Below are 16,031 nucleotides of genomic sequence, written 5' to 3'. Positions count from 1 at the left end.
TTGCAGCCTCCTAGGCCTGTGCTACTTGCATTGATTACAAGTACTGCTTATACACAGTAGTTCATCAAGAATTTTACAGGGATGTACTTGGTAAGGTAAATGACCTCCATGGCACAATAGCTTACAGAACTGTAAGAGCTGTGACAGGGGGTCTACACAGCTTTTTTACAAAGCATACTAGGCTCAGATTCAACACTGAAGTTAATCTTCATCTTGTACTTCACTCTGTTGTCTGACTACCAGTAAAGCAACCTGGCATTTATAGCTAAGAACATAAAGCTGAAGACACTGGCCTTTGGCCTCCCGAGAGAGCTCCCTGCCACTAGAGTGTGAGCAGCCCACTGCAGCCAGCATGAGAGGGACTGTGATGCCTACTAGCGACTGTCAGTTTTAACATGTTCTTAGTGGAAGTGTTTAATCTACTTTCAAGGCTGCCTACTTCAGATAGTTTACATTTCCAGCAAGGGTCATATTGGGCTTCAAGTGTATTCTTTTTTTTTTCTCTTCTTCTTTTTTTTTTTTTTTTACATTTTTTTAACCAAGTCCCAAAGTTACTTTTTATAGCTGTGTCTGTAACACAGGAGGTATTGTGCATTCAAATGGTAACAAATTTATGTCTAAAGACGTAAGATTGTCAACAAATACAAAGGAATGGATCATTCTCTTCAGCTTCCAGTCTTCCAAGGCACCTTCTGCATTAACTTACTGGGAAATGAACAAGTAGAACAAAAGTTCACTGGATAGAACAGAATCTGATGTACCTAACCTCCTCAGAAGCACACAGCATGAAAAAAATGAGACAAGGTTGGACCCAAATTATCAACTAATAAAATTCATAGGAAAATGCTGATGAGATGACAGGAATGCATGAGGCTGATGATTCCAGCTCTTGACTGCAGGTGATTGTTAATCACAGTGTTTTCTGATGCCCGTTTGCAGACGGCTTTGTCTCCGAGTCTCTTGGATTGTTTGACAGATGAAGTTTATCTAATCCTGCAAAATATTACACAACAAAAGAAAAACTCTGATTCTCTCATCTTTTGTGCATACAGGTGTTCAGAAGAATGCATACAATCCAAATTCTCCTTTGTAATTAAGGACTTCGCATTTGCTGAAGACTAGAACTGACTTCCTAGCCTAGGTAAGAACTACTTCTGGGAAACTCCATCAGTTGTGCTCAAAAAAAAAAAAAAAAGAAAGGCATCACAACAAAGCAGACAATATTTCCACTAAATTATTTTCAGGGAATTAATAAATTGTTTTCAAGAAAAAAAGAAAAAAGCCAACCCACACACAAGTTGTGTTCTGGCATAACTGCGCGGTAGCAATGAGAACGTTTCTGTGCTCTAAAAAGGCTGGGGAAAAAAATCTAAGTGCAGATAAATAAGTACAGGGATGTGTCATTAAGATCAACATTGTACTTTAGCTCTGGACTCATCAGAAAATCTCAAAGCTATATATTCTCACCTTAACACAAACTTCCACCAGAAATGCAAGTTTTCTGTGAGCTGTAACACAACTTTAGCAGTAGCACCTCAAGGTATCAATGCTAGAGGAAGGAAATGATGTATGAACTAAATTTTCAATTCTGTCTTACCTAATGCCTTCAGGAGCTCTTCTCGCACAGCAGAAGTGAACTTTCTGACCAGACATAATGTTGTCACGATAGCAAAGAGCAAGTTGTAAGATAATACAATGTAGAAGTTGCCCAGCCAGTTAAACCTTCCAAAGTCTCCAAGCAGATCAAATCTGGTGATTCCTGGTAAAATTTCATTTAAGATTCACATTGAAATCTTGATTACATTTTTCAGGAAACAGAAATTTCATTCTGTTACTTTTTGCATATGGAAGCAAAAGTCTTTCAGACTTTTCTTTCAGACACACTATAAGACATATGGTTAAAGACACAAGACAATGTTCCCAAGATCATTTTCCACTTCACTGGCCACTATAAACTTACCAAAATATTTAAGTTTCCTAATAAAATGTTTGAATAATGTGAGCTGAGGTAAATTGTCTGTTCTAGACAAGACTCTTACTTTTGTATTTCAGTAAATATAACTAGGAAAAAGTCAGTTTTAGTAGGAAAAGTGCTTGAAATCCATTTCTACTAATTCCTTACCTAACCCAGAGAAGGCTGACAGGCCCCATGGGCCTTCTTATTAAAACGTACCAGTAGAAAAAAACCTTTCCACAAGAGCCAGAACATCTTACAGTAAATACTAAGCCTTTGTAAGTGTTTTTTTCCCCAAGTCCCTGTTTTTTTAACCAAAGTTTAAAGCCACCTTTGCAAATGCAGTTTTTCTCCCACATCTACCCACCACTATAGCCACAGAGCATTTGCACAAAAGCAAAAGAACTTGGCTGAAAGATAGTGCTGACAGGTCTTTTCCACAGTGGACCTCCTAATACTGACACTTGGGTTTTGTGCTGATCAAAAGCTAGTCAATCACTAAAGCTAAATGAGCAAAACTTCCCTGAAACACAGAAGTTGTCTGCAAGTTGTAGGGACCATCCCAGAAAGCAGAAGAGGAAGAGCCATATGTTGTTCCTTTGCTAGATCTGCATCAAGACCTGCACTGAATAAAGATGATAGGATACCCAAGTAACAGTTGTCCAGGATTGACGAACCATTATGTTCCCAAAAAACTTTTGGCACAATTGATGGCACTGATGCACACCCTCAGGGCTGAGATCACCAGGGCAAAGGAAAGAAGCTTACTATGACCCAGAACTAAAATGGCAGCAGCAAACTAGGCAGTCAGAAAACAACCCTGACTCTGAAGGCCCTGGAAGCAATTTTTCTATCACCTAATTTTGAAAGAGTTTGGGACTTTTAAGAACTGTGACTTTGACAGTGATAATCAATGAAGAGAGACAGAATTACAGGTCAGTTACCTTCCTTTAAAGGGCAAACTTGGCACTCATGGATCTCATTGTACTGTGATATCCAAGACTTAGAGCCAGCTGCCATGTTAACAGTTATGCATGCTTCTTATACCCAGCATCAGCCACTTAAACACAAAACATGGGAGTCAAATTTGTTATCTAAGGCACGTTTGTTATCTATGCCAAAATGAAGAAAATTAAAGGAAGAAGGAGTTTCAAAAGGTAATGAAAAGAAGTCACAAGCTGATCAAAATAGCAAGAGAGGCAGGGAGAAATATCAAAACCCAGAGAAGGTCTTAGCATAGAAAGAAGAAACTGGCTGACTGAATTAGTGGGTAAACAAAGGACAATAAACACAGAGCTGCTTTCACACGATGGCAAACAGTGTCCTTATCATTTCCAAAGAAGCAGTGTTTTAGTCAGACTGTAGTGCTACAGGAAAACTGAGAAAATCAGGTTTGGACATACAGGATTCCAGACCTTTCAAGGAAAAGAAACAAAACAGGTAGAGCACTGGGTAAAGAATTCTCTGGAGAATAGCCCTTGGCACAAAAAGATTCAGAAGAATAGCACAGGCCTCATAACGACAAACAAAAATGAAGCCAGACACTTCTACTAGAGCAGGTGGGGAAATGCTGTCCACAAATTTTCCTCTTACAAATAAAACAAGAAGTCACTGCCCATCAGAAAAGATCTGACATAGTATCATTTTGTGAATTTGGGGAAGAAAAGCGTTTAAAAGTTTTTGATGACTTTCTTACACAAGAAATGTACTCACCCCAGAGAATAAAACAGTTCCCAAGACTGTAATTTGAAAAACTATTCTCTAACTGAACAGAAAGCTACAGCTCTAGTGGACACAAACATGCCACCAACTTCCTTGGACGTAATCTACCAACTAGACTATTGCAGAATTATTCAGGTAAAAAAAAAAAAAAAAAAAAAAAAAAAAAACCAGATAAGCTATGCTTTTACACTGTACATACAAATAAGTTTCAAAGCACTGTTTACTTAACCCATAACATTAAAGAGCAGAATTCCAGGAAAACTTTTATATATTAGAAAATTCAATTTTGACTGCAATTCTTTGTTTCTGTATTCTTGGCTATTAAGAGTCCTGTTCCTACTTTGTTTCTCAGGGGATGCAGGTGGGAAACATTGTTTAAAAATTACTAAAAGGATGAAAAGTTATGGAACTAAAAATGAGTTATCTTAGGAAAATAAGTTCTTGTATTAAAAACTTTCCTGGAGTTCTAAAAGAATGACAGATTAGAGACATCACACCACCTCCATATCTAATGAGAATGCTAGGAAACATGTAAAAAATTCTTCTCTTACCATTCTTAAAACACAAAAAAGGTCAGTACATCTATCAGATGACCTGCTTTTCTACTTTTCCCATAATGATCAAGTCTAGTCTTTTCTGTACAGTCTTAGAAATTCACCTTTTTTTCACATGAAGTGAAAAGACTATGAATCTGCTTAACATATTTATTTCTTTTCATCTTTTCAGTGCCACAGGGCAGGAGCGTGTAGCACAACACATGTTGATATTTTTGCAAAGCACCACATGACTCACTGTACTCTAATACACTCTATTAATCCTGTTTGGACAGCTGTGACTGGGCATTTGTTAGCTGTGTGCTAATTGTTCCATCTTTTTTCTTCTTTTATTTATCTCTATGGCAAACTATCCAGGAATTTCATTTGTTAGTCTTTTTTTTTTTTTTTTTAAAGTGAGTTTTACCATTAATCTGTTTCCTATGAGACAACAATGCACCCAGCATGTATACTTGCTTTCACAGAATCCATTTATCAGCTGTTAATCTCATAGATCATTAACAATGAATTTTATTAAAAAAAAAAAAAACAAACAAGTGATGAATGCAGTAACTTAGTGGATACAATACTAATATTAACATTTGATTCTAAATCATTAATTTTTCATTTTATCTTTATCACACGGGCTATATTTTAAATACCTGAATGATACTTTTGCCTTTTGGGGAAGTTTTGTTAGAGATTTTTAAAAATCTCTAGGATGTGTGTTTTAAGGTTCAACCTTCCAAAATGGATTACAGGAATGGATTTTTTTGGTAGTTATTATAGAAATTATCTAGTATATTTAATAAAACTCAACACCTGAAGAGATAGAGAACATGAAAATATACAGTATAGTTTGCTGGAAAAAAAACATTAGCTGCTCTTCATCTGGTAGTATTCTGCCTGAGAAGAAAAATTAGCTACAGAACTGTTGGCTACACATTACTGGTTTGTGGGCCTGAGCTTGAACTCCTAAGCTTGTACTTCAATCTTGTACAGCCTGAGGTGAAGATTTTTGTTTTGTTCCTTTTAATGTTCCCAATGAAATTCACATTAGCTGCAAGTATTCTGCACTGCTTAAACATGTAACAGCCTTGCAATCTCACTTCAAGAATTCAAGCTGAAGATTATCTCCTTAAAGTGAAGATACTTCACTTAAAGTGAAGGTATCCTGTCTTTCCAACTGGTTGAAACAGTTTTTCCACTTCAAATGCTACCGCCAGTTCTTATCGACAAAATCAGAACTTCCTCAATTCTACAATGCCGGATTCTAAATTTTTGTATTTGAAAACAGAAGTAACAAAAAATGCAAACGAGTATTTTAGGGAAAATTAAAGAAGTAGCCTGGTACTACTGCTGATAAAACCTTCAATGAAGAGTCATTAACTGTTTTTAAAAAGACATTTGCACCTAACATCATCTCAAAATTTTATAGCCGAAATCCCCAAATGCATTTTTTTCCACAAAATATGAGCACTGTAAATGAAAAGTATTTTATACTGCTCTGAAAAAGCAGTCACCATATCTACTCTTCCTCAGCATCTCCTGTTTTATGTTTAAAATCTGACCTAAAAATAAATAAATATATATATATATTCTAGAAAATGTTCAGCCTCTTATTTTTGGAATGTATGCTCTACAGTTCATGTATGTTGAATCTGTGTTCCACAGCTCATGGTGGTATGGAAAAAAATGGCAAATTAAAGACATACTTAGAAAGGTACAATTCTTTATTTCTTGTTTGTTTTTTTAAAACGCACGTAAAACAACCTTTATTACAGTGCTTTATACTTCATTTCACTTACCTAGTGTCCTTGACATCACTGGTAAAGCAGAGCTCAGCACCAAGATTGAGACACAGTTTCCAATGATCTATTTGAAAATGACAAACAGCATTTAAATTATAAATGGGACATCTGAATAAAAACAAAGGAAAAGGTTACATTTTTCAAACTGAACCTAACGCCTTTTACAGTAACATACTGTTAGTCTTGCTTACTTCTGTCACACCTCTCCATATGGCATTACACAAGATAAAGATGCCCCAAGAAATGAGTTTAAAAAAAAAAAAATCAAATATGTAATTGTTTGCTTTTAATCAAAGTGTTATATATGTTTGGATTCCAAATAATTCAAAACTACCATGTTGTAAAAGCATCAACTGTTTACTTAATTCCTGCAAACTTTTCATAAAAGACCATTCCATGGGCTTAGCACAGAAAACTGGTACAAAGCTTAAGCTGATGTATGTAACTGCTTGCAGGATTAGCATTATTAAAAAAACTACAACAAAGAGTTTCCTTTCAACTGAATGCCTGTTGACTACTTTAAATAGTATGAAAAAATTCACAGCTGTTAGATTTTACTCTCATTCTTGTGAAGCCTTTATAAAGAGTAATTGAAACTTTCTCTCAAAAGGGATCACTTTTCTTCACCTCTAATTCTACCAGAATCCAAAAGGAAAAAAAAAATAAAACCCCACAACAACAGAAAATTCTCAAAAGCAGGTAGACATTTGTGCAATCACTGTTTCTTTCTACACTGTTCCTGGAGTGTTGTAAACAATCAATAGAAAACACTAAGAACATTCCAACTCCCTACTACCTATCTACTACAACCATTCTTTGTGTTTACCTACTTTCTCACTTCCAACAATTTAAGTAAATATGTCTTTACCCATTGCTTAATTAAAACAAACAAACAAAACCCCCAACACACACAGCCAATGAAACACATGGAAAAAAATAATTAAATTCAACATTTGTTCCTTGGTTGCTAATCACTTCTTATTGTCAGCTGTGAGAACATTTTGCCCAAAACCTAGGCATGTTCTTCCCTGTCAGGTAAGAGTGTTTGTTGTTCTGACGCCAATGCTAAATTGTAGAAAGTCAAATTAGCTTCAGACTGCAAAATGTAGCAGAACAGACCTCCCCACTTTTAGTTTAATTATTCAAATTTCAATTATTTTGTCTGTACTTTGTCTAGCAACCAAGTTCTTCAGATTTCAAACAAGCTCCCTGAAGTACAGTTAGCACAATCAAAGTTACTCATTAGCAATAGGTTTCCTTTGAAAAAAAAAAAGTTCTTTCACTAGCTTTTCTATAGCTAGTTAACAAGCTCTGCCATTCCTGGCTTTTTACAAGTGAATGGATGCCATCCAAACTAAACAGAGCACATCCTTTTTCCCACTCATTCAGCATTTTGAAAATCTTCCAGTTTGTGTTTACGCAGCTTACAAACAAATACTGATCACTGCAAATGAGCCATTCCGGGCAATTACTAGCTAAGAGTCAGTTTGTCTTGGGTGGGAAGAGAGAGAGGAGCGGGCTATCACCACCGCAGACTTTACCTTACCTTTGTCATAGTTGTGTCATCCTTCCTGGGAGTGAAATTTTCAAAGAAACGAAGACTGTAGAAGCCGACGACAGAGGACACCATAAGATAGCTGTGAGAATCAAGGGAAACAGAACCTCCAAGGAATGCAAGCTTCACTCAAGTTCTCAGCAGTCTCCTAAAAGTCTTAAGAACCAAAGAAACAAAAACACTTCGAGTGCTCCAGGACTGACCTGTCTCTTTATTCTTTCCAGGCAAATGTCTTAATAAATTACCAGTCTCCCAGAAAACTACACAGAAAACTTGTTAAGAGACAGAATTCTTAAAGAAAGGATACAAAATTAAAATGATTTCAAGCGCTGCTCCCACAAAACCAAAAGTGGACAGGGATGCATTTCCTATTCCAGGCCCCTACAAGAAGAAAAATAGTTTACATCATTTAATAAGATACATGCAGCTGTCCATACAGTCAATTTCTAACAGCACCAGAACCCCCAACAACTTACATGAAATAAAGCCTTTTCTCAATTCAGTATTTAAGGGGTATTCTGACGTTCTAACCTGCAAACCTCCCATCATATGCAACCGCAACCATATTAGCTAGTTGAGTGAAGTGGATTAATAAGGCAGAATATACAATAATTCACATTTTATGTAGGCTGCACCTACCCACCATGCTGCCTTTTATACACACTCAATTACCCCTGGAAACTAAAATGAGAGGTCTTAAAAGATGACACTTCTAGTTGTTCACAATTCCAAAAGCAAAGTGGCCAGCACTTCTAAACACTTTTTTATAGCTTTGCCAGCTCATATGCAGCTGGTACACAGGGGAAAGCATTACTAAGAAGCCGCTCATGATGAAAGAACTACTACTCTGTGCACTGCTCTTTACTTTCTTAAAGTATTTTTGCAATAAAGGAGAGGGAAAAAGTCATGTTCTCTAAGAACCACCCAAACCAATAATGGCTTTTCATATTGGTTTCTAACATAGTTTCTTAAATTGAACATTTCTAATCCATATAAAATTGGAGGCATGAGTAAAACGCAAACTCAGATTTACTGAGTTACTGGATCACTGCATCTTCATCAAGGTCCTGGACTAGTTTTATTGAGAACTCCCTGTAACACCACATGTAATAAATGCTCATGTGTGCACAGGACCCAAACCCAGAAGCAAAGTAAAGGTTGAGGCTCAGAAGTTCTCACTTACACTTTTGTAAAGGTTGCAAAGCTTTACTAAAGTTATAAAAATCATAAGAGAAATTTACTTTACCCCTGATCCCTTTGGCATTGCAGTCTCATCAACCAACAGGTAAAGAATGTTGAGAGCAACTAAGAGGACTGAGATGGACTATGAAGAAGTAGAAACAATTATTTAAAAACATTCCACATTTTTCAAATGCATACATTTATCCAAAACCAATTTCATTATGTTAAGTTCTTTTTAAATGCTCAGGAAAAGAGTATCAGTTTTGTTGCTTAAACAGGTATCACTCAAATTTTAAAACTATTGCCCAAATGACTGGAGAATTCCTCATTTATTTATTTTTTTTTTTAGGAAAAAGAAAAGAGAAGGAAAAAAAAAAAGAGAGAGCACAAAAATTCTTACTGTCTCAATCAGTAGCAATATCATAACAGCTGGATAGACCAAATTCCTTTCCCAAGCAGAAGCTTTTTTCCGCCTTTCTGTTCAGAAAAGAAAACCAGAAGCTTAACACCGTAGAAAATTTTAGAATAAGACAAGTGAAAAATTATTCAGTTCTCTATAAGCTGTTGTTCTAACTTAAGGTAGCAAAAGTAACCTTATCTTGAAGTAACACCAAGCAGCTCATAAAAATATCTGTTCTGAAGAGCTGTATAAAGCAGTGCCAAAAATATGAAGCCTCTTTAGAGAAAAGCTGAGGAGACAGAGAGCAACAGATTTTTCTTTCTTGTTTACAGGTATGTTTTACTGTAACTGTTTTTTTCCCCATCATAGAGCAGTTCTGCAAAGTTTAAAATTCACTGAATTCTAAAACATGCTGTTTTCTTGTGTATTTAAGTATGACCTAAAGGGACAGAAGGGAATTGCCAATATACAAATAGTATTTTCCTCTTATAACATAAGGCAAGACAGACAAAACTAACTCACTGGACATAACTACCATATCTAAAAAGAAAACAAGTTTTTCTCAGAGTCTTAGTTTTGTAAGTACACACTGATAAATGCAAAATCCTGCAAGTCTTTGTGTAAGTACGGAGATTCCTGTTGAGTTGCTGCCATTACCAGAAGTGTAACTTTTCAGTTTCAAAAGACATAAACCTGCTAAAAGCCTATCGTTTTTAAACACCCTTTGACTTTTATAGAAATAAATCAATAGAAATAAATCAAAAACAGAGAGGAAAGTAATGCTCTCAGACTACCCCCAAATAATCACAAGCATATCATTACAGATGAAAAGCCTGTGCTATTGAGCACCATGCAAGGAAATCAGGAGTGTTACAATTTCTCTAAAATTATGTTAAAACAAGATCCAATTCAGACTCCCTACTTAAATTTATTTGTTAGAGGGGCACATGCAATGCAACTGTAGAAACTGTGAGCATCTGCAAGGACTGCAAATGCACAAACTCAGACAAGAACAAACTGGAATCAATCAAGTGGCTGCTACAAGCTAAACACAGCATCTCCAAGCCATTTATTGCACAAGAAACAGCAGAAAAGAAGTGCAGTACCCAGATTCGTTTTCCTGCTTTTCACTTTTTCAAGCTCCCGTTCCAACTCTGCTGTCTGGTATTCCACTGTGGAAGATGCACCTTTCAAAACAGAAGACAGAACTTCGTTTAGGATGGGACTAACAACAGTACTGTAAAACACACTGTGACATTCAGATTTAGGAAGCATCATCACATTAACAGCTGTGGTGTAAAACCACAGTTATGTCTTTGAGATTCTTCAACTGCTTTTCAAAACAGGCTTAGTCAAGAACCCTCTAATTTTGTCTACCCAGAAAAAGTTCAACACATTAGAGGTTTCACAGCGTGCCCTTCTGTGATCCCTGCTTATTCTGCTGACCATCTGCTGCAAGTGAGAACTACGGCTAAGCTGTTGCAGAGGTCCAAAAAGCAAATACAGTGTGGCAGCCTGAGATAGAAGGGCTCAAATGTGTCATTCTTGTATCTCTGTATGATTCCATGCATCAGGATGTAAACAATCCATGGATGGCCAAACTAAGTAAGCCAGTGGCTAAGACCTCCAGCTTAAGCTTCTACCTCTCTCTCACCTTTTTCAGACTTTTTTACTCAGTAAACTGCATCCATACTTGCGACCTGCTTTGTTGACACATCTGCTCGCATTTGTTTGCCCGATTTGGTCACTCTCTGTGCTGCAGAACTCCCTCAGACAACCACAATCAGATCTTCCTCACAACCACCCGTGCAACCACATTCTTTCAGTTTCCTTTTTACAGTTTACAGCATATGCATGGTCACTGTCATACAACTTTAACTCTCTGCATCAGCTCAAAACTGACAACCATAACATTAACTCCTCTCTCCCTTGCTAATTTTCCGCTTTAAAGTTTCTCCTATCCCTACATGGGCACTAAGGAACACAGACCATTTTGCCTCTCCATTCTTCTCCTCCTCAGTCTCTCATTTTCGTCCAATCAACCATCTTTCCCAGAGCAAGCACATTGTAGTTTGTCTCCTTGATTCCAGTTCCTCTACAAACACTGCAAAGTGCTCAATGATACAGCTCTGCAATGCGAACTACAGATCCACTATTTCTACTTTAGCTTTTACTCTTTGCAGTCAGAAAAAGAAAAGGAAATATTTTTCCTAGACTAAGTTAGAAACACTCCATTCATCTTTGCTCCACCTTCATCCCTTTTATTTCTAAATAATCTCACCTAAACATAAGAGGACTCATATTTACTATGTCTATACCAGGCCAAGCTCACTCTGCAAAAAACACACTGTAACAGTTAACAGTTTAAGGTCTTAATAAACCCCAAGTCTTCCCTGTTACCTTCTTTCTTGATTCCAACTCTTCAGCTGTTGGCCATGCCCTACCCTTGGCCTCACCTTTGATTGTGGGGTACCCTGCAATAGCACCACACTCCAGATATTTGGGGGGTTTAACACTCTCTAATAAATGTCTATGTGATTAATAGTCTTGTGCAGGCTTTTTGCCTTTTATCTTGATCATTTGCATACAAAAGCTAAGTATCACTTAGGTTGCTGGCACACTGACACTACTCTACAGTCCAGTCCCACTATTTCTCTGTTTTCTGTTATCTGCTCATCCATCCAGCCATCTCAGTACAAGGTAAGAAGGTAAATTTCTCATCCCATCCAGCTCCTACATTCTCCACATTCCAGCACAGTGAGGTCTTACCTGAAAAACAAGATCTAAAAGAGTATTTCTTGAACTTTTTAAAATATCTAATCATTTTACTTCAAAGTATAAATATTGATTTGTTCAATGCAGTCAAATTATCAATGAGACACACAACTGTCTCAAATTTTGATTTTTAAATGTTTAATTGCATTCTTCTTTGACACACATTTCTGCTGTATGCAAAAATATACATAGCCTCTGGGCTATGACTAAACATTTATCTTTTGTATCAATGACATAATGTGTACATGGTAATATTTACAGAGCTTCAAATATACAAATATCTCAAATCCCAGAACTACAAACATTGTTCTGTAACAACTTCTACTAACTTGAAGTACCTGCAATATGAATGTTAGCTTAATGCCTCAGAGTTTTTTAAAAAAGTAATCATCACATGTAGTTTTTCAGAAAAAGTTGGGTTTCCTTAATAAAAAAGTAATTATCATTATAAAAATTGGCTTTTGTGCTGATGCATTCCTTCCAAAAAAGTCTAAACCATCTGTTTTATGGAATGACTAATTACTACAAGGTGAAAAGAAGGATCACTATAGAGCTCAGTGGAAAAGCTCTCAAGAACTTTAATGAAAGCAGTTGAAAAATTAAGCAGTTGAAAACTCCATTTAGAATATGAAATTATTTTCTTTTTCTCCATTATTGATTTACGGGTCTCTGAGGAAAAGCTTTATTCAAGATAAATGTTGTTGTTCCCCTCCTCACTATAAAAATCCAGAGCTCAAAACACTTCTAATCACAGGAGTCTTTCCACCCAAGCTGACATGATCACATTGGGTCCCTATGAGACACTTCAGTAGAAATTCTGAATTATATTTAAGTGCAGTTGTAGTTCCTCCTTAAAAAAAAGTTGCAAACAACAGGTTGCTCTACAAAAGGATATTTTATGAGAGGGAAAAGCAAAGTTTCAGATCAGTCAGAAGACTATTTGAAAAGGATGCAGCAAAATTCTTAAAAGCTCTATAACATTAGCTTCATTTCAAACAGGCACAAAGTTCAATGTCAGCGCTGTCTAGCCAATAAATCAAATTGGTAGACGAGACTTGTTTGGACTAGCAATGAAAAGTTAGAAGGGATTCTCCAAGAAAGCCACAAAGCAGCTCATTTAAGGTCAATTTAACGGTATTATTCTGTTTTTCTTCCAGCCCCGACATAAAATTTCAGTACCTCAAAGGAAATTGTAAGAGTATCTATTTGCATTCCCCCTAGGTGATTGGCAGTTCAACACCAATTAGTTCAAAATTACACTGTTACTAGCGTGCAATAAAAACAACACCTTTCATCTTTCTTACATAGGTAAGGATACCTTCAGAGCCAATAACTTTGATCAAGTAAGTATTTTTGATCCTACCCCACCCGTCTCTTTGGATTCAGGAAAACTAATAGCTAAAGGCAATTTTTTTCTTTTAATATAAAAAAGTCCCAGCTTTATTCTTTGACTCTAGGAGTGATGTGGGTACTGAAATATAATACACTGGAAACAAACATTTTCCCAAAGCCCAGTATCTCTTCAATAGATAAAAATACTAGGGTAGATAACATGATCAAACTTTCCCCTCCCTCCTCCTCCTATTTTCAGTTATATACTGCAGACATCTGAGGAGGAAGAAAATCAGTTTCCACAAAGAAGACATGCAGCTTCAAATTTATTTTCAAATATGAAGAACTTAACAGAAAACTCTATCAAGTGCATCACCACCACAGCAGTTACATCTACAGGCATCAAAAATGGCCCCAGCTCTCCTAGCTAAACCTTTTTCCCTCCTCTGGAAACACAGGCTTTACCCAGTTTTCAATGAGAACTGTGATTCATGTGACTCCCTTCCTAAGTCCAGGCACTGTCTGCGTAAACACTAATGAGGACGAGGCAAAACAGCAATAGAAGTGTGATAGCAATTACTCTACAAAATGAATTTATTTATTTTTTTAATAAATAAAATCAGCATTGACAAGCATCAAATACCACTTAAACCTGTGCTCTGGTCCCCTTCAGTTTTGATGAAAATTTATCTCTTTTTTTATGCACATAAATGGAGAATGTATTGCGATGCCACAGCATGGGAAGCATGTAGCCTAATACAACTGCTCCAATACAGCAACAAAAAAGACTTAATCTGTGTGTTAAGTCACACATTAGGGCATGAGTCCTCATAGCTGTTTGCTGGCATTGTTCATACGTATTAGAAAGACTTCTGGCAGAGATGATTAAGCTTTCCATGCTTGCCACATAAATAAGCATACTTAAAATTACTTAATTACAAAAACCCTTATAGAGAATCTTCTTGCACACACAACATATTACACCCCCTCCATCTACATGCCAGATCCAAGGTTAGATTTTTAGGGAGTTTTTTGGCTTAAGTCCATTAATTTTTCCTGTACTCCAAACTACAAGTTTTCCAGCATTCCTTCAGATGGTGGTGTCAATACCATTCCCTCAGCACGTGAAACAGAATTCAGTTCCCTCTCCTGTTACAAGGACATTTAAGCCCTGCCCCGTGTATTTTACCTCTCAGCATGAGTGGGGTTCCACTTTATGTTGAGTACTACCCAATCAGGTGAAAAAGAATCCAGTGTTTCAGCTAGTGGTCAGGGGAGCCACCCACACACATCCTAAGGCCAGATGTGGTTAGTAGATGCCTACAAACAGGTTAGGTCCACCTCTTGAGAAGTATCACTAAGTTGCAATATAAACTATTGCATAGATTTCTATGCAGAAAAACAGCAGCCAGCCATCACCTAAGGAACCCCATTCTCCACATGAATACTGGAAACCACTCTGCACTACTAACAGATATTCAAATAATTACTGGGTCTTTTTTCTGTATCACTTTTTCTTGTATCACTTTTCCTGCCATGCTGCAATACTTTCTCTCAGGAACCAAAGCTTCATACCATTTTTGAAATGCTTCAAAATAGAAACACCTTATCAAGAAGTGCAAAATTGTAATACTAAATACAAGAAATCTAGAACATTTGTATAATTATCCATTATTATTCAAAATTACTGATTTCCTCAAGTAGCTCCTAGACTATAAAGGACTGCTTTGATGTTTAAGAAATTATTACCTAAGATTCTAAATAATAATAAATTTAAACAGGAGAAAATCCTCCAAACAAAAAAAACAAAACTCATAATGCAGGAAGTTGAGGCTCTTGCTAATAGAAGTTAATTGTTCCTCAGACAAGGCTAATACACAGTCATTTACCAATCCAAACTCTTTTGCAATAAGAGTGGTGGGTCTGGTCAACTACTCAATTTGCTTTCTCAGTCTCAGAATATTCCCATATTAGAGATGATGAACATGTTAAGAATATAAACAGAGCAAACCACACAATTACATACAAAAGTCAATCATGACCACCACAGTAAGCAATGAAATGCAAGCCTGTAATGCTTGTTACATACTAAGATGTTGACATTTTCTGTATTGAGGGAAGAAGCTATGTAACAGGGAGATCAATACTCCTGACCAGAATCACTCTCCCCCAAATTACTGTATTAGAAGCAGTATCAGAACAAACATACCATTAAGCTTCCTCTGAATTGCTTCTTCCTCTAATGTAATGATATACATCTGCTCATCTAAGTCTTCAAGGATCTGCATTTGGAAACAGAAATATGAACTGAGTATCAGAGGCACTTGTTTTTCTGACTCTAGTCAGGTTCGTTTTGTTCTATTAACTTGTATTTAAAACAGTCTACAACTTTGCAATACTGATACAAATAGGAACTCCACAAAATATTACTCCATTCTGCTACAGATACTCTTTACTGTAAGTAAAATTTCTGTTAAGGATTCACCTCAGGTTACCACTCATGTTCAATTTCAGTCTAAAGAGACTTAGGAAAGAGGGCAAGGAACAGTATATCTAACCTATATTCAAACCATAGCAACCTACTGGCCTCCACATTCAATTAGATTTAAGCAAAAATAACCACAGATACTTTTTTTTAAAGTACATTAAAAAGTGATTTCTCACATAAGCCAGTATTTCAAGCTAATATAAATTGCTATTAGAGGCTAAAGCCAAATAAATCATGTCCATCTACCTTACTAACAGGTCCTTTGAGTTTAAAGCTTAC

At 36.4% G+C, this 16,031-nt stretch overlaps 1 protein-coding gene across 1 annotated transcript in view; it reads right to left on the bottom strand.

Moving 5' to 3' along the window:
- Positions 1–641: 641 nt before the first annotated feature.
- Positions 642–16,031, bottom strand: part of LMBR1 (limb development membrane protein 1) — a 55,865-nt gene continuing 40,475 nt past the window's right edge. The window contains exons 9-17 of the mRNA XM_054390275.1: positions 15,474–15,546; positions 10,264–10,344; positions 9,158–9,234; positions 8,822–8,899; positions 7,883–7,956; positions 7,567–7,657; positions 6,018–6,084; positions 1,598–1,759; positions 642–993 (exon numbers count right to left, since the gene is read on the bottom strand). Of these exons, the coding sequence (XP_054246250.1) occupies positions 911–993; positions 1,598–1,759; positions 6,018–6,084; positions 7,567–7,657; positions 7,883–7,956; positions 8,822–8,899; positions 9,158–9,234; positions 10,264–10,344; positions 15,474–15,546 (786 nt within the window). The 3' untranslated portion in view covers positions 642–910. The remainder of the gene's footprint in view (positions 994–1,597; positions 1,760–6,017; positions 6,085–7,566; positions 7,658–7,882; positions 7,957–8,821; positions 8,900–9,157; positions 9,235–10,263; positions 10,345–15,473; positions 15,547–16,031) is intronic.

The sequence above is a fragment of the Indicator indicator genome, chromosome 20, assembly GCF_027791375.1.
Source record: "Indicator indicator isolate 239-I01 chromosome 20, UM_Iind_1.1, whole genome shotgun sequence".
NCBI lineage: Eukaryota > Metazoa > Chordata > Aves > Piciformes > Indicatoridae > Indicator > Indicator indicator.
The sequence above is the reverse complement of the archived record's forward strand: the minus strand, read 5'-3'. Positions and strand labels throughout refer to the sequence as shown.